We start from the raw sequence: 24,904 nt of genomic DNA on the forward strand, positions 1-24,904 counted from the left end.
CTAACTAGCAGATACTCCCCCCATGCGCTGTCAGCAGGCACGTGCCATTTCAGAGTTTCTAGCTGCTTGATTGATACTTTGGATCATGTCTGCTGCTGGTTTATTTAGACATATTTACAAATGTATTCTTCTCCATATCCATTTGTACAGGCTGTGTAATGTTGTTATAAAACGCGGTACAGACCTCACCTCACCAAAAGGATCTTTAAATAAAATATATTGTAAAGTGCCAAATACAATTGTTTTAAAAAAGACAGTTCCAATTAAAACAGGTACTTGGCTGCCGCAGGGGCAGCTTTGCACACCGGGACGTTTCCAGCACAAGTCTTTCAGGCAGGAGATCCCCTCTAGCTCTCCAGTTTCAAGTCCAAAGGCTTTAGGAAGTGCGGCAGAGGCAGATCGTCCAGAGCCTCGGGGAAGTGCTCGGGTGCAATGGTCCTGATCAAGACACGCATGGCTCCTACAAACAGCGATGGGGGAGCCAGGCCCACCAGGCAGCGGAACCGGCTCTCCCCCAGCAAGTCCTGCCACCGCTGCCGGTCGTCCAGCAGTTGTTGCTTCATGGCGAACCGCAGGTCCTGAGGCACGAAGAGGAAGAGGCAGTCGAGGCAGAGCAGCTTGGCGCGCATGTTGGCCGCCGGCGCTTGGCCTACCTGCTGCAGCAGGGTGTCCAGGGGAGTGTTCCCCACAGCGTCGTGCAGGCAAGGCGATGCGCCGTGCCCCAGCAGCAGCAGCAGGCACTCGGGCCGCACCAGCTCGCAGGCCAGGTGCAGGGCCGTCTTGCCGCCCTCCACGCGGCTGCAGCCCCGGCGGTCCAGGTGGGCGGCCCGCTCGGCCGGCGGGAAGGCCTGCACGGCCTTGAGGATGCGGAAGAGGACGCGGACGCGGTTGTAGCGGACGGCCATGGCCAGGTGAGGGGCCGAGGCCTGGCAGCAGCTGAAGTTCTGGCTGGGCGCGGCCAGCACGCTCTGCGGGAACTTAGCGAGCAGGTGCCGGGCGTAGGGCTGGTGGTCGTGCACCAGGGCGTACAGCAGCGCCTCGGAGGGCGAGTAGAGGCTCACCTTGCCCCCGTCCTCCCAGTGGAAGACCTCCATGGTCCGCATGTCCTCCAGGAACCAGACGGGCAGCAGGTCGCGCACCGCTTGGTAGAAGGCAAAGGACGATTTCTTGCACTGCTTCTGCGACTGGGCGCCCGCGCCGCCGACCCACCGCAGGCTCCAAGGCATGGCGGGGGGCTTCCTCCCGGCCCGGCGAGCAGAGACCGCATCGGCACCGACCTGCGGGAGCGGAGCGCCGTGAGGAGCCGGGCAGCCGGGGCCGCCTCACCGCGCCCCGGAGAGCGAAACCCCCCCCACGTCCCCGGTGCTCGGGAACCCGGCGTCTTCTCAGCCTCCCCCATTCCCTCCGACCTCCGCAGCTCAGGACGCCTGCCGGCTCCCGGCTCCGTGCCGCACTCACCTCGCCACTGAGCTCCGTGCCGGCGCGTCGCGGAGGGGCCGGAGCGCGGCGCGGCGCCGCCGGGGCCTTTTATCCCCACCCCCCGCCCCGGGTGGTGAAGGTCGGTCAGGACCCGGGAACTGTCCATCCGCCGCCGATTGGCGGCCGCCCCGGCCCCCCAGCGCCCATTGGCTGAGAGGAGAGGACGGGGCGCTGCACCACCGCGTGCGTCACGGGAGGCAAAGTTCCAAGAAACTTGGGAGGCCGCGCGGAGTGCCGGGGGGCGGGGAGAAGCGCGGGGGGCGGGGCGGGGGATCCCGTGTCTGCATCTGGGGCCTCGCAGGTGGCTGCCGGTCCCCAGGTGTGCCCGACACATCCACGCGGTGCGTAACTCTGCCCGTGGTAATTGCGGCCCCTTCGGGGACTGCTCTGTGTCTGAGGAAAAGTGCGACCTGTGCCCTGACGCAGCCTGCAGTGACAGAACCTGATATCCCGGCACGGTTTGAGTGTTCTGATGATGTGTGGGTTACGTGTGGACCCGCAGACGCGGCTTGTTTGTTTGCAGTCCCGCCTGGGTTTAATCACTTTGGATTAAGTAACTGATCTTATTACTTATCTGGCTATGAGAGGGCTTATCGCAGGTTCCTTGGCACATGATGGAGACTACTCTGTCAGCACAACTCTGTCGTGTCCTCTTGCAGCTCCTTCTCCTTCACCTTCCTCCAACACATTGAGCCTTCCATTCTGAGAAGAGAAGGCTCTGGGGAAACCTCATCGTGGCCTTGCAATATTTGAAGGGAGCACATAAACAAGAGGGGGAACGGCTGTTTACGAGGGTGGACAGTGATAGGACAAGGAAGAGTGGTTTTAAACTGAGACAGGGGAGGCTTAGGTTAGATATTAGGAGGAAGTTTTTCACTCAGAGGGTGGTGACACACTGGAACAGGTTCCTCAAGGAGGCTGTGGATGCCCCATCCCCGGAGGCATTCAAGGCCAGGCTGGATGTGGCTCTGGGCAGCCTGGTCTGGTGGTTGGTGACCCTGCACACAACAGGGGGGTTGAAACTAGATGATCATTGTGGTCCTTTTCAACCCAGGCCGTTCTGTGATTCTGTGATTCCTCCATCCAGTGGGCAGCACAAGGCCACTCGATGCCCCAAGACCTACGTGGCACAAAGGGGAAAGTTCTGCAATGGGCACTGTGCGTTACCTGCGGTAACATATTGGCCAGTGACTTAATGGGCACAATTGTGGGTGTCATTAAGGGCAATATCCGAATAGCCAATGTGAACGACGGTGTTGAACGTAGTTAATGTTTAGCACTGCTCTTGAGCAGAAGATAAAGAAAGGGCGATTAATGCATCCCTCAGTTCTGAAGAGGCAGAACAATGCGGGCTTTCCGAGCTGGTCTGGTGCTGAACGTTTACCAGTTTCCCCTATTGCAAGCAGGCTCAGGACCAAAGTTCAGCAGCGTTTGGACACAGCCCCCAGGCCACAGTGCTGGAGTGGCAGAGCTGCAGGTTTGCTTTAAGCCCCTGGAGGCTTTGTCAACAACTCAGGCGGAAACCTGGCGTCCTGCTTAGCTGAACTTCAACATCTTGAGGAGAAGTAGCGGGTGAGGGGTTGGCAGGGAGCTGCTGGGCTGCAATGCTCGTGCTGTGTGGCCTTCTCCTACTGCAGCTGTATGGATGCCCTCCCAGCAGTATCCCCTCTGCAGAACATCCCCTCTGCTTGTCCTCCTCCCGGTAGCCTGTGTTTGTGTCATGGCTGTGGCTGCCATGGCCCCACTGCTGACCCTGACCCCTGCCAAAAGCATCAGCCATGGCTCCCTCCCTCAGCCTAAAGTCGTCTCCTCACTCCTGTGTGCTGCTCTGCTTCCTGGCTCAGCTTGGTGTGAATCATTGCTACAGAGCCCGAAGTCCCATAATCCTGGCCCGGTTGCTTTCTCTTCAGTAGGATTGGGGTCAGCTCCTTCCTGACCCACAGCGTGAAAGAAAACCTGCGTTGGGAGCAGCAGGGCGAGCAAGCCTTCTCTTATTACCTTCATTTCCTGGCTGCTGATATGATGTCCTTCCAAAAACCTGCATCCTTGGGATTCAGAGACAAATGGGAATCTGAGCACAACTCAAAGCCTCCTGTTCTGGCCAGGACACAGCTGCCCCAGCTCTGGGGTGAAGACTGTGCCATGAAGGCAGGCTGCTCCCAAACTCAGCCTGGCTGGTGGGGGTTCTTCAGCAGAACCCAGATTTTAGGCTTTGAAACCCATTATTTTTAAGCCAGCCTGAGGAGGAAATGGTCCTCCATGTCTGTCTGCAATCTCAGGCCCTCAGGTTTGGTCACAGGCCACAGGCATCCTTTTTGGCTTGGTCAGTGACTACTCCTTGTTGAGCCTTGATTTTGTCGCCTGTGATAAATGAGCCACGTTCATCCTTTCTGAAACCAGCACAGAACCACAACTGAGATTGAATTTAACCCAATCTGCTACAGGAGAGGGAGCTTAAAAGTGTCCCTTAGAAGACCAAAGGGGCTGGATGTCTTTTGGGGAGCTCTGTTGTGTGAGGGATTGGGGTCCATGGGCTCCTGGCATCCACTGATGCCTGTGGCCTTCAGCTTGATGCTGCTTGTTAAAAATATTGTCCCAGCTGTATTAATATGACCAGACTGCATTGCATCTGAGCTGAACATTGTGAGCCTAAGGCAGGACATAAATATAGAATCAAAACAGCCTGACATAAGAGTCATCTGTCCTCTTCTGCGCAAGAAGTGAAGGGGAAGGAGGACGAGGGCATTCTGGGGTGGTTCTGGGGCACTTCCAGGCTTTGCCCTGAGCCTCGATCAGCCCTGCACAGGGTCTTGGGGAACAGGGGACCCCGATGTGCCCCTGGTCAGTGTCCATGCCACAGGACTGTGCGCTCAGCACATTTTTATCCTGGGGTTACATTTGCCTAGACAAAGTCTGCAATCATGAATGACTATTTGTTTGATGTGTTTGCCTAACAGGATTACCCTTATCGTAATGATAGAGCAGCCCGGCCTTGGCACAGCTAAAGCCAAGGGCTCGGGGGAAGGGTGGTCGAACTCCTGCCTCTGTTGCCCCAAATGCAGCCTGACTTTGCTACCTTGGCAGCAGCCAGCCAGTGCTTTGCTGGCATTTAGTGCTCCACTTTTGGAAAGAGCACCTGTGGTGTGTGGATGCTGACATCGTGCTGGGCATTTCTCTCTCTGCACCTGAAAAACAAACAAACAAAGAAATCAATCGTATTAAAAGGTTAGAAAAAGGATGCAGCGTTTTACAATGAAGGAGCCTTCTCTGTGGGGAATTGCTCCAAGTAAGAGCCTGATTGAAGAAAGGGTGAATCTGTGGCCCTCTGGTTCCCTGGGAATCAAGCTGTAGGGAATGGACCAATAAGTTGCTTGCTTTCTGCATTGTACACCATGAACCTGCCTAAAAACATTGCAAAAGCATCTGTTTGTATATGTGTGATTATTCAAATGTGCTGATTTGAAAGGCTCGAGGCAGACCTAGGCCAGGCCCTCCCCAGCAGTGCTCCCAGCAGCAGTGAGAGGGCCCTGCCGATGCCCACTCCTGCTCCTGGCTGGGGACCTTCTCACTTTCACTGCTGTTCTCCCTGCCTGAAGCCAGCCTGCCCGCACCAGGTCCAGGTGCTATTTGCAGAAGCAGAACCCACCGCCTGCTTCTTGCCGGTTCCCAAACAAGCAGGATCCTCTATTTATAATGTGCTAAAATTGGCTCAGATGAAACTTGTGGTTATCAGGCTGCTGGGGCCCTCAGGGACGCTGATGGCGCAGGGTACGGAGGTGTGCAGTGTGAGCCGTGTGCTCACAGACCCCCACTTTCTGGAGCACCCTCTATTTGTCAGGGCTGTGTGGGTCTGCTTTTCTAGATGAGGTTTGGTGGCAGTGAGGCACCGTAGAGCCAGGAAGAGAGAAATCTTCCCACCGCTCCTTGAAGATGCTTTTCACCAAACCCATCGTTTCTAACCCCAAGGCTTTTATAGCAGGGATGCGAGCAGGGCTCTGCGGCTCCAAAATGACCCGCTCCATCACCAGGCCTGAACCACTTGGGTTCGCTATGTTTGATGTAGCATCTGTTTGGTCTCGGTGGGCGTGCGGCCATCTGCAGCCCACGAGGGATCCAGCTGTTTGGACTGAAATTGCCCTGACCTCATAGCTGGACACAGGATGAGGTGCCGGGGTCTGGGAAGAGGTCGTGGCTCTTCAACTTAGAAGCAGGTCTGTGTGTTGTCATGCTCACCCCAGCCCTGCATTCAGGCTGCTGTTGCTGTCTAAATCCTTCTGCTGTTAGAATTGTAAAACATGGTGGATATATGGCCAAGCAGGAGGATTTAAAAAAAAAAAATAGTGGATGCTTTGCATATCTTTGAGGGTTTATTTTTATTCCCATTTGTTCATTCTCTCAGCTCTTGGCTGCCATCGGGTTGCAGAAATAACAAAGGGGGGTGAGGGAAAGGCCAGCGCTTTGGGGGCTCCTCCTGTTGGTGGAGGAGGCTGCAGGCAGCTCCAGCAGCACCTGTGGGCTCCATCATGCGCATTGAAACAGGAAATCTGCTTGCTTCATGTTTGAAAAAGAATATTGATTTATCAGTCAAACGCCCTTTTGCTGTGAAGTGCTGCTTAAAAGAAATCTTTCTTCCCCTCTCATTTCATAAAAACGCACTCAGAAGTCTTCTAGCAGTGCCTGGGGCTGCTCTGCTGCCAAGAAATCCCCCGGGTCCGTTGATTAAGCCTCCCTGATATTTCCGGTTTCTCTGTAATTGTTTTCTAATGAAATTTTCAAATCCGAGTATAATCAGGAGGTTGGACCACAGAGAGCTCACAGCAGGGTTCCTCATTTGGATATTTCTTTTCCTAAATCAGTAGCTGTCTTCTATGCAGAGATGAGAAGGTAATTTTCTGTATGTAAAGATGTCCACAATCCAGGTGGCAATGTCTTCTACCTGCAGGGTTCTGCACTAACATCGTTTTATGCAGCTCTCCATTGCTTTTGCCACTGAAATTATCGTTGCTGTCTGATCAGATTTGCCTGTTCGTTTGTCTTTTTGTGGGTTAGCGAATGGCTGAGGGATTACGACGTGGTTATCCCTGCCAGAATTCCCCCAGCGCTTCTGTATATGCATTTTAGTGAGAGGCTGTCATGGAATGCTGTGCTGTGCCCCGAATTTAGCCACGGGCTCATGCTCCCAGGTATTGCCTGCGCTCCATGGCATTCTTTGCTTCCTGCTGTGCCTCCAGCCCAGAAAAGAGAAACACAAGAGAGCTAAAAAGGCTATGTAAAGAGGAGACGAAATGGGTGACAAAACCAAAATAGCTATAAACAGGAGCCCGGTATAAATAGCGAGCTGAGAAACACCCGAGCCTGGCTGCTGCATGGCAGAAAGGTCGGCTCCACTCCCTGACCTGTCCTGTGACCCTGAGCAGCGGTGCTGGGGCACACGTGGGGGTTGTGGTACCTAGGCATAGTCCTGGACTCCTTCCTTATAAATGTTACAGCAATGGGAGGAGGCAGGAAAGGTTGTGATGGTGATTTTGTGCAAGCAACAGAACTTCCCGGAGTTTCATGCAGCTCATGCAAAGACAGGCTGCTCTTGCAAACCATGTGCTTTATGGAGCAGAAAAAACCCACAGTTTGGCCAGCGCTCAAGCACCTTTCTCTGTTGTCCTTGTGATGTGTCAGGTAAGGGTTCAAAGTCTTTGGTTGCTTGCATAGAATAAAAGCAGTTTTTCTTGAGTTGCTGCTGGCATCCGTGGGCTCTGGGTGCTGCTCTGTTGTTCTGATCCTGGTAAGTAAGACGACAGAAGTGGGAGGGAGGTACTGTGCGCTGTGTGGTAAGGCCCCCAGCAGATCCCAGCATGTGCCTGTGGCTGTGCCCACACTGCTGTGCTTTTTGGGGTCGTGGCCGAGTGGGGAGATGGGGACAGCAGGCTGCTCCTGTGGTCATGCTCAGGGTGATGTCATGTTCTGGGGTCCTCAATAAATAGATGCTCTAATTTGCAATCTATTGCAAGATAATCATTTTAGTTACCCTACTCCAAATGCTGGGTTTTTTTCTGCCTTTTTAATATATGTAAGGATCATTTTCTTAAGCTATCTGAAACCCGGATAACCAGCAGTCGCTTTCGTTAAATGAGGAGCTATAACCACCAGTGCTCCTCCAGCAGAGCTTCCTCCCGATATCTGCTCCAACCTGCCTTACTGCAGGAGCAGTGCATCAGCAGCCAAAGGTTACCCCCTGCAGTAAATGTAAGGCTACTGCAGGTGTAGCACGAGCCGGATTGCATTTATTAGTGTGGATTTTCATGCTAAAAAAAAAAAAAAAAAAAAAAAAAAAAAAAAAAAAAAAAAGGCAAGAAGGCAAGAAAAAAGCTACTTAAAAGCTACTTGCTCCACTGGAATCCAATGGTTCTCATGCTGCCTTTTCTTATCACTGTCAGACTGTGTAAAAATTTGGTCTTCCTCCTGCTTGTAAGATCCTTTTTTGGGAAACTGAGTTCCTGGGCAAAATGGTGGCCTTGGGCATCACCCACACCAGGGTCTGCCCATGCTTCAGCAGCATCTATCCTAGCAGACCCAACCCAACCTGCCTCATTTTGGGACTGCAGCAAGGCTTGCCCATCCCACCAAGAGAGTGGGGCTCAGAGCTTCGTGCCCCCAACAAACGCAGACCCCTGAGCACTCAGTGGGAGGCTGGCATGGCCCTTGGCACGGCCCAGTCTGTGTATTCTCATGTAAAATTCAATAAATTCAGCATTTTCAGGAACTTGGCTTAATCAGGGTTTTCAATCTTCTCCTTCATTGCCTTCTAATATACCCTCCTAACAATTAACTCTGGGTCTTGGGAGAACGCCAAATGCAGGGTAAAAGACTTCGTTTTTCTTTCCCATAATTAAATGTCATGTTCACTGTCTCTCCCACTTTATTAAGTGTCCAGGCATGGTCTAACACACCCGTTGGTGGATTTCCATAGGGTCTGTTTGGAGCCCATATCCTGCTCAGCTCACAGGGAGCAGACGCGGGGCCCTAGCAGGGAGGAAGCAGCTTTCTAATGCTATCCTGGGAAAAACAAACCCGCAAAACTTCTCCCCTGTCTCCAGATGTACTGTGCCAAATATGTTATGTGCCACCAGGTGCTGAAGAAGGCATGGTGGGAGGGGAGAGCTGGTGGGGCAAGCTGAGACGGAGCTGTTTCTCCCCAGCCCTCTGAGCCCAAAGGCACCTCATCTCCCATGGGGTGACCTGTCTGGGGGATGTCCTGCCCCTGCCTTCCCCACCTCCTCCCACATCCCTCTCTGCTTTGGATAAACAGCCCTGAAAAGGGAGCCTTTGTTTCCAGCCGCATCAGGGGAATGGCTCCTAGTGGCACCGATAACCCTGTTTGCAAACAAGAGGACAGGCCTGACTACAAACAGGAGGCTCACAATGAATTGTTTCTCTTGTTTTCGGCACTTTGCTGTGTGAGATGTGTGACCGACTGCACGCGAGGAGCCTGAGCGTTGGCCTGCCCGGGAGCTCAGCCCTTGGTGACACTGGGGTCCTCCCAGTTTGTGCTTGTCTGTGTCTGGGCCACAGAGACCCCTGCTATGTTTGTCCCCAGGTGGCCAATAGATGTGGGTTTTCTTTGTTCTTAGGGTGCCTGACGAAGACCTGAAAATCACAGAATCATGAAAGCTGGAAAGGACCTCTAAGATCACCCGGTCCAACCATCTACCCATCCCACCATACCCACTGATCATGTCCTTCAATGCCACATCTCCACAATTATTGAACACCTCTGGGACAGTGGCTCCACCACCTTCCTGGGCAGCCTTTTCCAATGCCTCAGCGCTCCTTCTGAGACAAGATTTTTCCCAATATCCAACCTGAATCTGGTGGACGGAAGTGCCACGTGCATCTGCACAGTGATGTTGGGACAGCTGACCCATAGAGGAGTCAGCTGACATGGGCTTCAGGCCTGTGTAACATCTGGGAGAGGACAGTCAGCCCAGTGCAAGGAAAAGCAATGCTCAACAAGATCAGGCTGGGGTGTGTGTGCTTTTATTTCTACCTTTGGCTGAAAACTGTTGGCTAAAATGCAAATAAAAAGCACTGCTGTTATTTTTTCAGCCTGTTCAAACTGCCATGAAAAATACGACCATTCTGTTCTTTTATAACCTCTTATAAGCCCTCATTTTTAGCTTGCACTCCCCAGATCCCATAAAATAAATGGGCAGAAACGCCATAAAGTGAACAAAATACTCAAACATGGCCAGTTCATATTCCAAGTGTCTTATTAAATGCTTATTTAAAAAAAAAAATCCTTCTCCTTACATAAATATGTGATTGTTTGTAAATCTGTAACTAATTTTAAACTATTGGAAACAGCTTCACAGTGGAACGACCCTATAGAAACAGAGCTTTGCACTGAGGTGCCAACTGACTGTACTAAAGGATGAGAGCACAGTAGATGTGAGGTACCTGCATTTGAACATGATCAGAAAAGTTTTGCCTAGAAAACTCATAGATTTCTAGGAAAAAAACCACACTCAAGTCAGAGTTCACTTATTCCACATGTTTGGCTTTAACTAATACACAAATACTTATCCCCACATGCTCTCAGTGGTCCCAGAGCCATCTCCTGTCTTCTATCCCAAAATCCCATGTGCTTTTTGCACAGCACTCTGGAGCAGATCTGCAGGAGCAGGGCCAGCCCCAAACAGGCAGGCACGGCTTCAGCTCTGAATGTGAATTTTACCCATCTAGGCCAGGGCTGGAATGTGTCTTTGGGAGAAGGGCTGGACAAAAGCAATCTGTGGTACCACCCTGGTGTGGCCAAGAGAACTGGGGCTGCAGACACCCAATTGTTTGGGAAAGAGCCTGAAGCCAAGGGGTTTGATACCAGCACATTCATGTAGAGTAATCCCATGTCAGTCCTTCAAGTGCTAAATTGGAAGTGAAATCAAGATTTTTCTCATCGCTGGATTTCATTCAGCCTTTCCAAATGGCTGAATGCCACATACACTAAAGCTGTTTTGATAGTCTCATTCATCCTGAACAGCTGAAGACTTTCTAAAAAACAGTTCTGTATCCTGCAGGCTGCTCAGGTAGCATCGATGCACTGCAAAAATATTTCAGTGAACATCTCAGAACCCTCAGACCCAGGCTGTAAGCACCGGTACTATCTGACATCAGACTTCTTATTCTATCATGGACTTTACCCAGCAGGATGATGGTGTATAAAACAGCTCCCAGTGAAGTAAGCACAGGGCTGGGCTCTGCTTTTGGGGGCCAACCAACTCTGCTAGAGAAGCAGTGTAATTTGCTGGGCAGCATTCAGCTGAGTGGCACAGCTTTGAGGGCTATGGAACCAGTGCTAGGTGGTGTTTCCCAAAGTTCAGTCTCCCAGAGGGACTGCACAGAGGCAGTCACAGGATGTGTGACTCATACTTAATGGGACTGAGCTGTTTTTGTCATTGTTGCTGTCCCAAATGGCCTGGGAAAGGTTCCCTGGGAGAGACCCTATTGTTGCCAGCCCTGTTGCTGCTGTAGGGCTCAGGAGGTTCCTCCTGGGCAAGGCAGTGCGGTCAGGGCTGCGTGCATCCTCCCTGCTGGCTCCAGTGGATATTCTCTCCTGCGGTGGGAGAAGGCACACATGCACTGGAAGGACTATTTTGGGGACCTTCTGCCATTGGGGCTGTCAGTAAGACCCAAGAGCACACAATCTACAGAAGGATTCCCTAGGTTTCCCCAGCAAGAATAACCATGGTGGTAAGAAACCAAGGAGAGCTTCTCTGCCTGTTTGCTAGGGAGGGAGACATCCTGGGCAGTGATGTGAAATTGGATCTGCATTGTTCTATGGCACCGGTCTCACCTTACTTGTCCGTTTCCAACACACTGAGCAGGCAGCTGTGTCTCATGCTGGGCTCAGTCCTGAAGCCAGCAGTGTTTTGCAGCTTTCACGCTGATCTGAGCACACGGATGGGTAACAGCCTCCGAGGCCCTCCTGGCAGTTACCCCTTACACATCTCTTCTGTCCCTTGTGAAACAAAGAGAGAGGAAATGTAAGGAAACCAGCCACCCCCTGCTGTACAGCAGCCCTTTGCCTGAGCAGCTCCTCTGGAAATGAAGTGTCATTCCTCTCTAGAAAAGCAGCAGAAAGCTCTCTGCAGAGCTGCAGAGCTTAAAGGTATGGGGAGAGAAGGAAATCAAGTAAGTGACAATGATGACAGCGTCCGTCACAAGCTGAGTCAATCAGCAGACGCCTTGCTTGCATTTCCTCACACTCAATAAGGGTTGAATTTTTCTTGTTCCGTTCCCGTTGGGTGCTCACATCACATACAATGCTTCACAAATGCAGATTCCTACCTTGTGTGTAAAAAGTGAGGTGAATGGTTTCAGCACAGCTGGTTCTTGGCTTCAAGTATTCAAGGATCTTTTCTGAGCCCCAGGACTTCCATTCCCAGTATTTAAAAGCTCAGCTTTTATTTTAAATTCTGCTCCAGCTCTGAACTTTTAGCTTATAATTTTGCCCCAGAAAGGCAAAATGTAGAAATTAAAAGACATTCCCCCAAAACATTATTTTTTACGTCACTCGTGGGTTTGTTTTTTTAACATTAGATAATTTGATGCTATCTTGAAGCATTAGAATCACAGCTGATAGTATCAAAAAGAACATTCACAGTAACCTCTGTGTTAAACAAAAGACACATTAAAAGGCTGACCGACATTAAAACCTCTTGGAGAATAAGTAACAACCCATGACACAAGGAAGAATAGGTGGTAGGAACGTAATCCAACAGGATTTCTGCCTGGTTCTGTAAGACTATTGTCCTCCAGTTTTACCAGAGGAGGTTCAGGTGGGATATTAGGAAAAATTTCTTCTCCAAAAGAGCAGTGATGCAGTGACACAGCTGCCCAGGGTGGTGGGGAGTCGCTGTCCCTGGAGGTGTTCAAGATCTGTGGAGATGTGGCACTGAGGGACGTGGTCAGTGAGCACGGCAGGGCTGGATTGATCTTAGTGGTCTTTTCCAAACTTAATGATATTTTCATTCTAAATCCCTTACCAGACCCTTGGGAATCAGGTGGTCAAAGCTTTCATTTAGGCAGGTGGGCCCCCATGTGATTGCTGTAAGCTATTATTGCTGGCTCTAGAGGAAATCCCAAAGGGGTGGGGGCTGGTTTGGGTTTCCTAGTGGGGAGGTGCTGGTATGTTCAGGGGCTGGGTGACCATTCTGGGGTTTGGGCTGGAGGGGAGCTGGGCTTTTAGTGCTTTCTGCTGGAGGGCTGAGCATTGCCTGTAAGCAGCCTTTGTCTAACCTGAAGGATGAAGGTGTGCTTCCATCTCAAAGAGGTGTAAGAGCCTACAGTAAGGCTGGCAAAGCCTGAGTGTGCTTCTGAGGGTTGAAGAAGCAGAGCCTTGGGCGATGTCCAAGAACTATGGAGCTCTGTGCACCCTAATGACAGTGAGTGCAGTGTGAGCTGCTTCCCTCTGTGGGAGAATCTGCCTTTCTGAGTTATTGTGAACTGGGAGCTGTGGCGCTGGTGTGCTGGGGGATGTTTGGGTGAGGGAAGGTGTGTTTGCAGCAGATGGACCTAGAGAACACCTCCCAGAGTGACAAGTGGGTGTTCCCGCGGTGCCGGCACCGCTTCCTGTAGGGACCAGCGCTGGCTGAGCTGAGTCAGGAGCAACTATTGCTCTCCAATGGATTGTCTTGCTGTTTTAGGTGCATTGCTTTTAGGCTGATGTGTGGCTGATCTGGCCCTTCCAACAATGGCTGAATGCTAACAGCTGAAGGCTTAACAGTAATGTGCTTACTGTAATAAGATTTATTATTTTAAATGCCTGATTAAGTGCCGTGGGGACTAGAATCCTTCCTCTTGCTGGGGCACTGACAAGTGCCCTGGCACAGGTGAGTTCATCCCTCCTCTAGAAGATGCTGGTGTTTTATGCTTTTTTTTTTTGTGTGTGTGTGTGTGTGTGTGTATAAAAATGTGCTTTGCTCTTGGAGCTGCTGCTGGTTTCACCAGGGGCTCCTCTGAGGTGAGTTCTGCTCTTTGAGCTGCACAGCCGTAGTTGGTTGTTTCATCTAGCCTCAGAATTGGGCTTTACCTGAGGGCACCTGTAATTTAGAGCTGTGAAGACACAGCCCTTGGCATCCCAGCAGCACCACTTGTGTGGGGAGTGGTTCTGCCAAGCACCTGGGCATTATGGGCATTATGCAACCATCCTTATGCACGCTGTATGTGCACGAAGCCCTCAAGGTAAGGAAGGGAACGGGCTATTGCTCTGAGGTGGGAAGGAAAACACACTTCCAGCAGCTCAACCACTGTGAGTTCCCAGACAAAATCTAAATTTCATCTTGATGATAAATATACTGTACTTCTTGTCTGCAACTGTGTGCTCAAGTTAGAGTTAGAGCAGAAATTGAGAATCACAGAATCACAGAATTGTAGGGGTTGGAAGGGACCTCTAGAGATCATCGAGACCAACCCCCCTGCCAAAGCAGGTTCCCTACACCAGGTCGCATGAATTTAATATTCAGATTCAACCAGTGATTCCCGTGAGGGAAATTTTCTCAACTTGTCTGATTCCCCAAGGAGGTGGTTTGCCCACAGAACTAATTTTGCAAGTAATGATCAGATGAAATGAGGTTCTATCCATGGCTTAGGAGACCTAATTAGGCACTAGTTGAATTCATATAAAAGTTTTCCTGGGTAATAATGGAAAAGTGTGCTTGGAAACTTTTCACTGAATAAAATGAACTGAAATAGAAAAGCATTTTCCTTCTCAACTTGTGGATAGAATCATAGAATCATAGAATCACTAAGATTGGAAAAGGCCTCAGAGGTCACCCAGTCCAACCCATCCCCACCATGCCCACTGACCATGTCACTCAGTGCCACATCTCCACAGTTCTTGAACACCTCCATGGACGGTGACCCCACCACAACTCTGGGCAGCTTTGCCAATGCACTGCCACTCTTGATTGTGCCCTCCGAGGCTTGTATTGAAAGGAAAGCTTTTCCTTTTCATGGCCTTTGCCCCTCCTGTCAGATCTCCCACAGGAGCTGATTTAAGTTCTCACATCATGAGAGATGTAGAAAAGATGCCTGTTGTCTTGGAAACGCAGGCAGCTACTTCTGGGAAAGTGGATTGCAAAGGGCAAGCGGGAAGGCAACTGATTTGTTCCAAATTCAGATTCGCTGTCCCAAATAGCATGTCTGCTGAATTCCTGTTCTGTCTAGGACTTCTTAAAAATTTTGCTCTCAGGATATTTGGAGGTAAATGCTGTCACTATTTAGTGCTACTGGAATGGCTGAGAAGTTTAGGGATGACTTATTCCTTATTATTAAGTATGTGATGGAAAATACACTGATTTTTCCAGTGTGCTCTGACCTGGGCAGCAGAGGAGCATGTAGAGTGCTGGAGTAAGTGAAGAAGATGGGAAGATTCCTGGGGGAAGTTGATGTCCAGTGGCTGGTAATGCCCAGAGTCCCCTCAGGAGAAGTGTGTGGGGGGGAAGTCCTCATGTGGAAGTGGGTGCCAACCCCAGCAGTCAATGTCTGAGCCTGGATGAGTTTCCCCTCAGCAAATGCTCATGATGGATTACTCTGAGTTGCAGTCATCATTTGATGACAGCCATCCAATGTCCCAAACCCCTCAGGAAAAGATATTTTGAACAGAATTGTTAAATGGCATCCAGGGGGAGACCTGCAAGAGGCCCAAAGTCTTCTGACTTGACCATCTCTCCAAAGCTAAATGGGATAATGCCCCCAGCTCCCAGAGTGGCCAGTGAACTCTTGGGGAGGTTAAGGCCTATCTTGGTGTGCAGGGGGGACTGGTCTGTGCTGAACTGTGGCGTGGGAATATCCGTGTTTTTCTGGTTTTACTCCTTCGAGTGGAGGAGTTGCATGAAGGCTTGATTCTCCTCTCCTTTTTGCTGATTTTTCCACCAAGCCCTGGTGAGTCTGATCTGTGACCACAGGAAGAGTGACTTGTTAGCCTAACTCTCTCTGCTGAAGCTCTCAGAGTTACTGCAACAGGTGTGCTGAGATCCATGCTGATCCATTACTGGACTTGGAGTTGGTTTTCCAAAGGAAATCAAGCTGTTGGGGCCATGGGCATCTATCACATTTTTCTGCAAATGGCTCACCTGGTCCCGTGGAGTTTGCTCTGACAACGCAGCTGGGGAAGGGGCTGCTCCAGCCAGCCTTGAGCTTCTGGGAGTTCCTCAGGTCTGAACCATGGCTTGAGGCCTTGGCCTTGGGACATGGCATGCCCAGTTCCCAGGGGGTGAAGCTGGCAGCTCTCAACTATGCTGCCCCTCCTTCAGAAGACATGGGCTGGTGTTCCAGTGATTTGTGGCTCATGCAAGATCCTTTGAAATCTTTTTGTGAGTGGGGATATTTTGCCTTTTTTTTTTTTTTTTTTAATCAGATGCCATTGTGGGAGCAGTACAATTAGCCCCCTGGCAGACTGGAGCAGTGAGCAGCAATTGCTTTGTTTCTAACCCACCACATTGGTTGCATAGCTGTAGTGTTTCCTTTCCCCAAGCAAATGCTTGTTTTAGAGGTTGGTAACCGTTCACTTAAATTTCTCCTTGCTGAGAGGAGAGACATCTCTTATTGCTTTCTTACACAGCAGCCTGTGGATAACACAGATTTCAGCCCTAGAAGCACAGGGGGTCCAGATGGTGTGTCAAAGGCCTCTGCATTGTGTTGTGGGGTGGCTGTAAATTGTATTCGCCCTACTTGTAAAACCTGCTTTACTTTTCATGGGATTGAGCAGTGACGGGCACTTGCTTTTTTTTTTTTTTTTTTTAATAATTTCAAATCCACTAGAGGGCAACATGATCTGGTGTGGAAAGGGAGAAGTGAGGAAATGGCACAATGCTGGATGAATGGCCATGGGGATGAGCAAAGGGCTCTGGGTGGGATGGGGGTGGCAGTGGCAGGGCAAGAGCAGCTCCCTGTTGGCCTCTGGTTTGAGGTTCACTCATGTTTTCACTAAAAAGTGAAAACTAAAAGGGGTGTAAGGGTTAGCAAATAGCCTGCACTTAGCTGCAGCAGCTTGGGCAGAGCAGGACAGGAACAGTCCTGTTGGAGGTGGGGAGAGGTGAGATGGAGGTGGGCACTTATCAATGAAATGCTCGGGGTTTTGCCAGCTGTGAGGTCAGAGCTAGTGAGCTGTGGTGGCGGCTGGCCAGCAACTGTGTGGTGTGGTTATAAAATGTGTAAGCTCTAAGACATGTTTCCTTGGCTGCAGTCTGAACTCTCCTGCTCTACTGTGAGCACTTCCCCTTCCGCAGTGTCCTCGTCCTGCAGCAATACTGTCCCACACCTCATATCCCAAACGCTGCTGTGACTGAGCAATGTGACCTTTGTCCATAGGAGAAAAAGTGAGCAGGAGGACAGCTGGAGTCTTTATATGCTCCAGATGCAGTTTCACCATTCACAGCCACCTCTCCATCCAGGTTTCAGTGGAATTCACTGTGTTCCCACTGTCCAGCTGTCCTCCTGGCCAGCACCTTGGGAATGATCTGAGGGGCTGGGAGATTCCTTTCAGAAGGCTGCCAGGAGAGCAACATTAATTCCAGCTCAGTGCATTATGTCACTTTATTTTCCTTCTGTGGTTTGTTTTTCTTTACTTTCATCTCCTCTATATTTGGCTGCACAGAAATTTCTACTTCAACCCAACCTGTGTGCTTTTGACAGACAGGCTGATTTATGATCTACAGCTGGGAGGAGTAGTTAAGGTTCAGCTGCAAGCTCTGGAGCTAAGGTGAGAGTGCTGTATTTCAGCCTAGTCCTATTTTATGATCTTAGGTATGGAGAGCTGTGAGCAGCTGAAGGAAGGCACAACGAATGCCCACAGCTCTGCAGTGCTCTGGCTGATGTTCCCAATCTCACCTCCCCATCCACTTCTGTGCACCAGACATCATCTGTCGGGTTCAAGGGGCTCAGCAGGGGATGCTGCAAACTATGTGCATCCCCCTGGGAGTGAGTTCCATGCTGGAGAAGGGAACGTTAGGCCTGGCCTCTCTCTAGGCCTAAACTAAGGCTGTAAACAACTGCTGGAGCTCCTTGGAAACAGGCCCAGATGGAAATATGCCCAAATTTCCTAAAAATCAATGAAGCAAGAAGGTAGCGCAAGATCTTTAGAAAACAATAAAAATGCTGTTTCCACTGCAGAATTATGTAGTGACTTTGTTAGCTTGCAGGAGCCTTTGCACAGCCTTCCCTTGTCATTCTCTCCCCTCTGCCTTTCCGAAAGGTTTTTGTGGGAAAAGAGGCCAAGGAAACTGCAAGCACTCAAAGGAAAATTTAGAAACAGCTCTTTTTGAATGAAAACTGTATATGTATATATATATAAAGGCAGGGACAAACCTTGCTGTGTTCTCCAGAAAAACTTCACTTAGTTAACTTTTTTGAATGAATCATCACCATTAAGAAGGAAGGACTGCTGCTCCTCTTAGGCCGCTGCCTCATCCCCAGAATATGCACTGCTGATTCCCTGCAGCAGCTGACTGCTGGAAATTCCCCCTTTTTCCTGGCTGGGCGGTTGCTACTGCTCATGAAGAAGCACAGCTGAAATGTGCTGTGATGAGCAGGGGGAGCCCTGCTGTGCCTGAGGGCAGCAGAGCAGTCCAACAGGAGAGTCTACTGGGGGGCTCTTGGGAAAGTGGTGCTCTGCCCCTATGCTGGCAAGAAAAAAGTGAACTGCTGCAGGGCAGCAGGAGCTCCACAGGAGGTGGTTGGGAAATATGTCAGAGTTGTAAAAAATCAGGGAAAATAGCATGGTCACAGAATGGTTTGTGTTGGAAGGAACTTAAAAACCTGCTTGGTTCCGTGCCTCTGCTGTGGGCTGGTTGCCCCCACCAGATCAGGCTTCCCAGGGACCCCATCCTACCTGGCCTTGCACCAGAATGTTTATCTTAGGGATGGTCAGGTTCTGGGCCCACAGCAAGGCTTAAGGATTCAAATGGTGTGGACAAGCAGTGTTAGTCAGGAGGAAAAATGATAGTGATGGGTTGATGGTTGGACTAGATGATCTTAGAGGTCTTTTCCATCCTTAATGACTCTGTGCTTGGGATGCTGAACCCCTAGATGCAGCTGGGAAAGAAATTTGGTGCAGGAGAACAGAAAGCATGGCAACCTTGCAGAGTGAGATCTCCCAGGCAGAGATGGCACCAGTGAGCACCTATGTCTCCAGTTCTGCCAATCTGCTTGTGTCCTGGTGGCTGTGCCATGTAGAGCCCCTGGTTGCTGCTTTTTCCCAGCTTGCAAGCAGTGCTGTGTGCTGCTGCAGGCTGTGAGCAGGGGAACTCAGGGCTCATTCAAGAAGCCCTAATTTTCCAGGCTCTGCCTGTATCTGATGGCTGGCCTTGTAGATTGCACTGAGTATGTTTGTTTTATTGCTTTTTATCTTGTAATTTCATTTTACGTACGTGCATTTTCACCAGACCTGGTGAAAATGTTTAGCAGCTTCTGCATCACTTAAACTTCCCCTTTTCTCCCTACTATAACTGGGCCTGGGGTAAAATAGGATGAGAAATATCCATATAGTTCAGCAAAGTGCAGATGGGAAGGGGCCTTTTGCAATTTCTCTGGTTTTGCTTCTGGTTAGCTTTTGTTCCATGCAAGGCTTGCAGTCAGCAGAGAGGAAAAAACAGTCTGCTAGGAAAGACGGGATCCAGCTGCGGGCTTCTGGCTGCAGATTTGGGAGTGGGAGTGCAGCGCAGTCCCATGGACGCAGCTGGAGCTGTGCAGCAACTCTGCCTGGGGATTGGTGTGAGAAAACCCTCCTGCACCTCTGCCCTGAGGTGAGTGCCTGCAGCAGGGGCTGCAGCTGATCTGGTGGCAGAGGAAGGCAGAGTGAAACCTTCAGTGTTTGTCTCAGCCTTACAGCTCATAGTGGGAGCACTGGGGTTCTTTCACAGCTTATGCAAGAGCCCAGCGATGCCAGAATGGCTGAAACCTAAGGGAAATTAAAACTGAGTAACTCCTGTTGTTTTGGGTTTTTTTTCCCTGAAAATTTCAAAAAATGATTTGCTTCAAACTCTTTCCCCATTTCTACTTAATTTTTAATTAAGGACTTTAACATTATGGTTCAGTACCAAACCTAGTGCTTAAATTCACATACAACTGAAGTGCCAGCAGCGATAATAACCCTATTTATTAATGGCCATTCCCATAGCACAGAGAATCATAATCACAGAATAGCTCAGGTTGGAAGAGACCTTGAGGCCCATCCAGGTCCTACCCCTGCCATGAGCTGGCTGCCCCCCACCCAGGGCTCCATCCAGCCTAGCCTTGAACACCTCCAGGGATGGGGCACCCTCAGCTCTCTGGGCAGCAGTCCAGGGCCTCAACGCCCTCTGAGCAAAAAAAAATTTCAGCTAATATCTAATCTAAATCTCCCCTCTTTCACTTTAAAGCCCCTTGTCCTATCGCTATCAGACAGCCCTGGCGTAAGGGGGCCATGGCCCCTCCTTTCTGACCTTCATCATTTCAGGGCTCCGGACCACTCTCATTCTCTCCCTCCTGCCCCTAAAGAGTTAATAAAGGAATTAATTGTAAGCTGAAGTAATTCTGCTGCCTGGGCTTGATTTAGCTCGAGGGGAAAGAAACAGAAGAAATAGAAAGCCAAACATAAAAATACCAAACGTCATCCCCCAATTGAATTACATTTTTTCTTCTGGTTGAGTAAAGAGGGATGTTTTGAGGAAAGTGAACCTTGGCAGAGCAAGGAGGGCTGTGTGATATATGATAAACTGCAGCCATAGTGAGCTGGGCAGTTTAACTGTTCTAGTAGGCAGATGCAGAGGGGTGAGAGAATGTGGAGCCACATGCTATACACACACACACACACACGCACAGAGCCCTGCTGCCTGCAGGGACACAGCTGCAGTGGCACTGGGCCTCTCAGCTCGGCTGCTTCCTGCCTATGGGGCCCTGCTGCAGTGCTGTCCTGGTGGTCGGTGAGGTGATGTGACCCTATTGTCACCTTGGCTGTTCTGGGTGGGGACAGGTTTACTGTCACGTCCATCTTTTAGTGATTTTTGTGCTGTCTCAGCATTGAGGTACTGGCTGTTGCTGAGCAGCAGCTATGGGTATCTGTGTGATGCCCATCTCCATAGCCAGTGTGCGGTGTGGGGCTGAAGGGCTCTTTGTGTCCATGGCAAAGAACCACCGTAACAGCAACATGTTTGTGTCGTTCGTCCCTCCCCTCTGCCTTCAGAAGGAGAATCACAAACCCCGATGGACATGGTTAGTGGGCATGGCAGTGATGGGCTGATGATTGGATTAGGTGATCTTAGTGGCTTTTTCCAACCTTATTCTGTGATTGACTTCCAAGGCTCTCCCATGCACTGCTGTTTTGAGCTGTTGGTTTGTGCACTGGTTGTTTTCCAGCTTTTTCCGGGAGCGCCCTGTCTATGGAAAAGGCAGTAATCTCACATATATCTGAGAAGTGAGAACTGAAGGAGAAAGCAGCCTGGAGCTGCGTGGCTTGGGGATAACCACTGGGATGGGCGCAGCCGTGGCGCCGGCAAAAGGTCGGAGTCCGCTGGCTGTAGCGGTGCTGCAATTAAATGCTGAGCAGTGGCATCTGGGACTGCTTAGCTTCCTTCTTCCACCCCTTTGGATACATCTTCATGGATGCTCCACCCAGACCAAACCTGTGGGATGGCTGCTGTGCTCCTGGTGGGGTTTGGGCAGCCCAGCAGAGTCCCATTGCTGGCCCCAGTGGCTGAGGATGAATGAGGCAGATCTCATGGTGCTGGTTGCTGTTCTGAGTGGTGGAATTGCTGAGCCAAATCTCATGTGCTCAGGCATTGTTTGTCTGTTGTTTTCCCGGATTTCTCAGCAAGGACAAGATCTAAAAGCCTCTCTCTTTTTTTCTTAAGAGCAACATCTCCCAATGTTCTTATAACTCCAGGAGCTGGGGGTTTAGGACACCAAATATCCCCAAATATGTGCAAAAGATGCCATGAGCCATCTCAGCCCCAACCCTCATCTCTTCAAGATGGGAATGGGGTCAGTGTGAAGCCTGTTCCTGCAGTTGGGCAGGGCTCACGCATTCCACTCATCACTTCTATTAATGTCTGATGTCACTGAGGAAAAATGCTTTATTTATCTTTCACTCATTTTAAACCAATTTGAAGAAAAGGCTTTGCTTATGTTGCCTGGTGAGGAAGTTGTCCAGAAAGGGCAGAGATGGAGGCTGTTGGAGGATGTTTACTCAGAGAGCTGGTGCGGAAGGGGAGTTTCCTAAAGAGGGAGCTGGGTGCAGGGGACATCTCTAGCTGTCATTTTAATTTCCTCTGTGTGAGTGATGGGTCTCTGCCTCTCAGGGACAACACACGGATGCTGGACATGCATTTCGCAGTTGTGACAGAGTGCTATGAACAAACTCGTGCCTCCAGATCTGCTCATGGACACCCTCTTGGCTCTCGTGCCACAGATTGGGTGGTCTGGTGACTCCCCACTTGCCATTGGGCTCCTCCATTTAATGAAAGGCAAGGAGGTGGCAGCAATGAGAGGGGCTCCTTTCACCTTCAGTGCTGCCTGCTGTGGTGTGTGCCCTGTAAGAGATGTAGGGTGGACACTTTGGTTACCCTACGGCTTCTGGGTCTTTTCCCCTGTACCCAGACTTCTATGGATCTCCAAGGGGGCGGAGGGCTGGCATGACTACCTGCTAGCTGGGAACTTGGATGTGCCAAATGATGCCAGCTGTCTTGGAGATTAAATTACACTGCTTTTCCTCTGGGTGCCCAGCCAAAACTATAGAAACATAGAATGGTTTGGGTATGAAGGGACATTAGAAACCAAGTTCCAACCTTCTGCCTTGGGTGGGGACACTACTCACCAGCTCAGGCTGCCCAGGGCTCCATCCAACCCGGCCTTGGGCACCTCCAGGGATGGGACACCCACAGCTCTCTGGGAAGCAGTGCCAGGGTCTCACTGTCCTTATAAAGAAGAATTTCTTCCTGGTGTCTGATTTATGTACCTCCTCTTTTATTTTAAAGCCATTGCCCTTGTTCTGTCACCACCCTCTTCAATAGAGTCCTTCTCCATCCTTTCTGTAGGCTCCTTTAGGTACTGGAAGGCCCCTGTAAGATCTCCTTAGAACCTTCTGACTGTATCAGTCTCCTTCCCTCAATCCTGAACCCCGGAGGGACTCCTCCATGGCTCTTCTGCAGAGGGCACCATGGAGAGATGGGGATCTGAGGGGTTTTGGGGCACAGTTCTCTGCCTGAAGATGTGAGGACTAGTTTGGAAGATATGTGTGAGGTGGTAGACTGGAAGGGTTGTTCTTCTGCCTATGGTACCAGACTGAAATTGATGGGCTGGGGTTGTTTGTACTAGCAGGAGCTGCATTATGATGGGATTAGTGAGTGGTACTTAACATGAAGTTAGGTACTGAGAACAACATAGACTATTTTTCATCTGCATGTACCAAGCCTGCAGCAGAGAGAGCAGTGCTTTGTTCCAAGGATTCTGTGGCCAGCTCAAGCCTGTGCTTGTGTTTCCTCCTGCTTCCCCCCTCACTGACAGGCACCTGGGTTTCCATCCATAGGTGTAGTTTTAATGTTTGCAGGGGCAATGTTAGGTTTGCCTTTATGCTATTTTTAATTTTTTTTCCGTGCCAATCATTAGACCTCTCTTCAAACTCTGGAAAAGAGAAATGGTTATGAGACTCTTCATTTCATTTCGTAGATTGCACATACAGCATATGTTTACAATGAATTTATAGACCCCTATAAAGGGGCTTACATGCATTATGTTTAATTAATGCAGCAGAAATTATATCATTATAATAACTGCCTGGCCTTTAGATGTAAAAACCAGCGCCAAGGATTCCCAGATGAATCATCCCTGATAAGAACCAGAAATGACACAGGCCATATATTGTATGGTGAATTTGTTTGGATTGGTACCTTTAGGGTATTCAGCCTTGCCAACTCTCTGTGGTGCTGACACAGTTTATTACACATTTTCATTTATTAAGAGATTATTTGACTGCAGTTTGTTGTTTTATTGTACAGCAGGTGATAATTTTACACTAAATTAACTGTAACATCTCTTTTAGGAGCAGGCCGAAGAGGGTTCTTGCTACAAAGCTAAATACTAAGTAAAGGCTTTTATTTGGTGGGGGAGTAATACGTCCTTGTGCATAGGGCTTGGCTAAGACTCTCCCCACTGCTTGTTATTGGTCCATGTGTGTTCATTGTTTGGGTTGGGGCTAATGGGTCCTCAGATAGCATCTATGTGCTCATGCTGAGTGGATCCCTGCTTGGATCTTGGTGAAGATGGATTGAGGCCACCAAATCCACACATTGGTAGCCACTCAAGTCCAGCAGTGGCTGGCACCCAGCAGGTGACATTGGGGCAGGAGAAAACACAAGCACTCCTGGCATGGTTTGGTGCTTCAGGGAGAGAAAAAAGGTGCTGCTTCCATTCCTGGCTTAAATGTTTGTTATTCAAACAAATCCAGAAAATAATTTTGAAACCTTTTTATAAAAACAAAGAAGAAAAAACTGAATAACCATTCCCCTTTTTCCACAGAGATGGATAACTTTGGAAGGAAAAATATTTATTGAAAAGCCCTTTTTGCCATTTAAAATAGATTACAGATGAAAGTAATTTGGCTGTCCCTTAATGAAGTCCATTACAGCAAACTCGTTTCATAGCCTGTCTCACATAGATACTGTTGAGCTAAGCTTTGTGGTGGGAGATGGGAATTCCACACCAAATTGAATTGGAGACAGAAGCAGGAATAATTATTGCTGCAAATTATTAAAGCTTTGCTATATTGGAAATTCACAGCATGCTTACAATGTTAACTTACTGTTAAGAAGAAACATACTACAAAGCTAAAAATAGAGGAAAAATCAGAACCACGTTGCTTTGATCACAATTCCATATTTAAAGGAAGTTATTACTGGCAAAATAATCCCCCTCCCAACTGTGCCGTGAATTACCTTTGGTTAATACCAACATTTCCTCTATGTGGAGCACACCAAGGGGACAATTATAAATTAAAATCCAGGGCTGGGTCAATTGATGGTAAATAATTTAGATGAGGGAACCCCCAATCATACGTACACACTCACTTGCTAATATATGCCTTTTTTGCAAGCAAACCCTCACCTTCCCTGGTGCTGGTGTTCCTTTGGCTCAGTAGTGGCCAGCACTAACACGGGTGAGCAATGTCACAGTGAGCAGCTAGCTGTGAGCTGCACACACTTGCTTTGGGCAGACAAGCTGATTTAGTGTGATGTTTCTGGCTGCTGATGGCACAACCAGAGCTTCTAAATCAGGTGTCCAGCACAGCTGCGAATATCTGGGGGAAAAGCCTGTGTCTGATGAACACAACGGGTCTGGCTCTGCAGAGTGTGTGCTTGAGAATGAATCCCTTACTGGAGAGCTAAGGAAAGCTGCTGCTGTT

At 49.7% G+C, this 24,904-nt stretch overlaps 1 protein-coding gene across 2 annotated transcripts; it reads right to left on the minus strand.

Moving 5' to 3' along the window:
* Window positions 1-200: 200 nt before the first annotated feature.
* Window positions 201-1,614, minus strand: ANKRD9 (ankyrin repeat domain 9). Of its 2 annotated transcripts, XM_085225659.1 has the most exons (3): window positions 1,459-1,614; window positions 654-1,277; window positions 201-578 (listed from the first exon to the last, which is right to left on the minus strand). In XM_085225659.1, the coding sequence occupies exons 2-3, from the start codon at window positions 1,224-1,226 to the stop codon at window positions 348-350; spliced, it is 804 nt and encodes a 267-aa protein (XP_085081785.1). In that variant the 5' UTR covers window positions 1,227-1,277; window positions 1,459-1,614; the 3' UTR covers window positions 201-347. The 2 variants fall into 2 exon arrangements, with proteins under 2 accessions (XP_085081785.1, XP_085081784.1); XM_085225658.1 differs by having other exon boundaries at window positions 201-1,277.
* Between the last annotated feature and the right edge of the window lie 23,290 nt (window positions 1,615-24,904).

Source organism: Meleagris gallopavo, chromosome 5, assembly GCF_905368555.1.
Source record: "Meleagris gallopavo chromosome 5, MGAL_WU_HG_1.1, whole genome shotgun sequence".
NCBI lineage: Eukaryota > Metazoa > Chordata > Aves > Galliformes > Phasianidae > Meleagris > Meleagris gallopavo.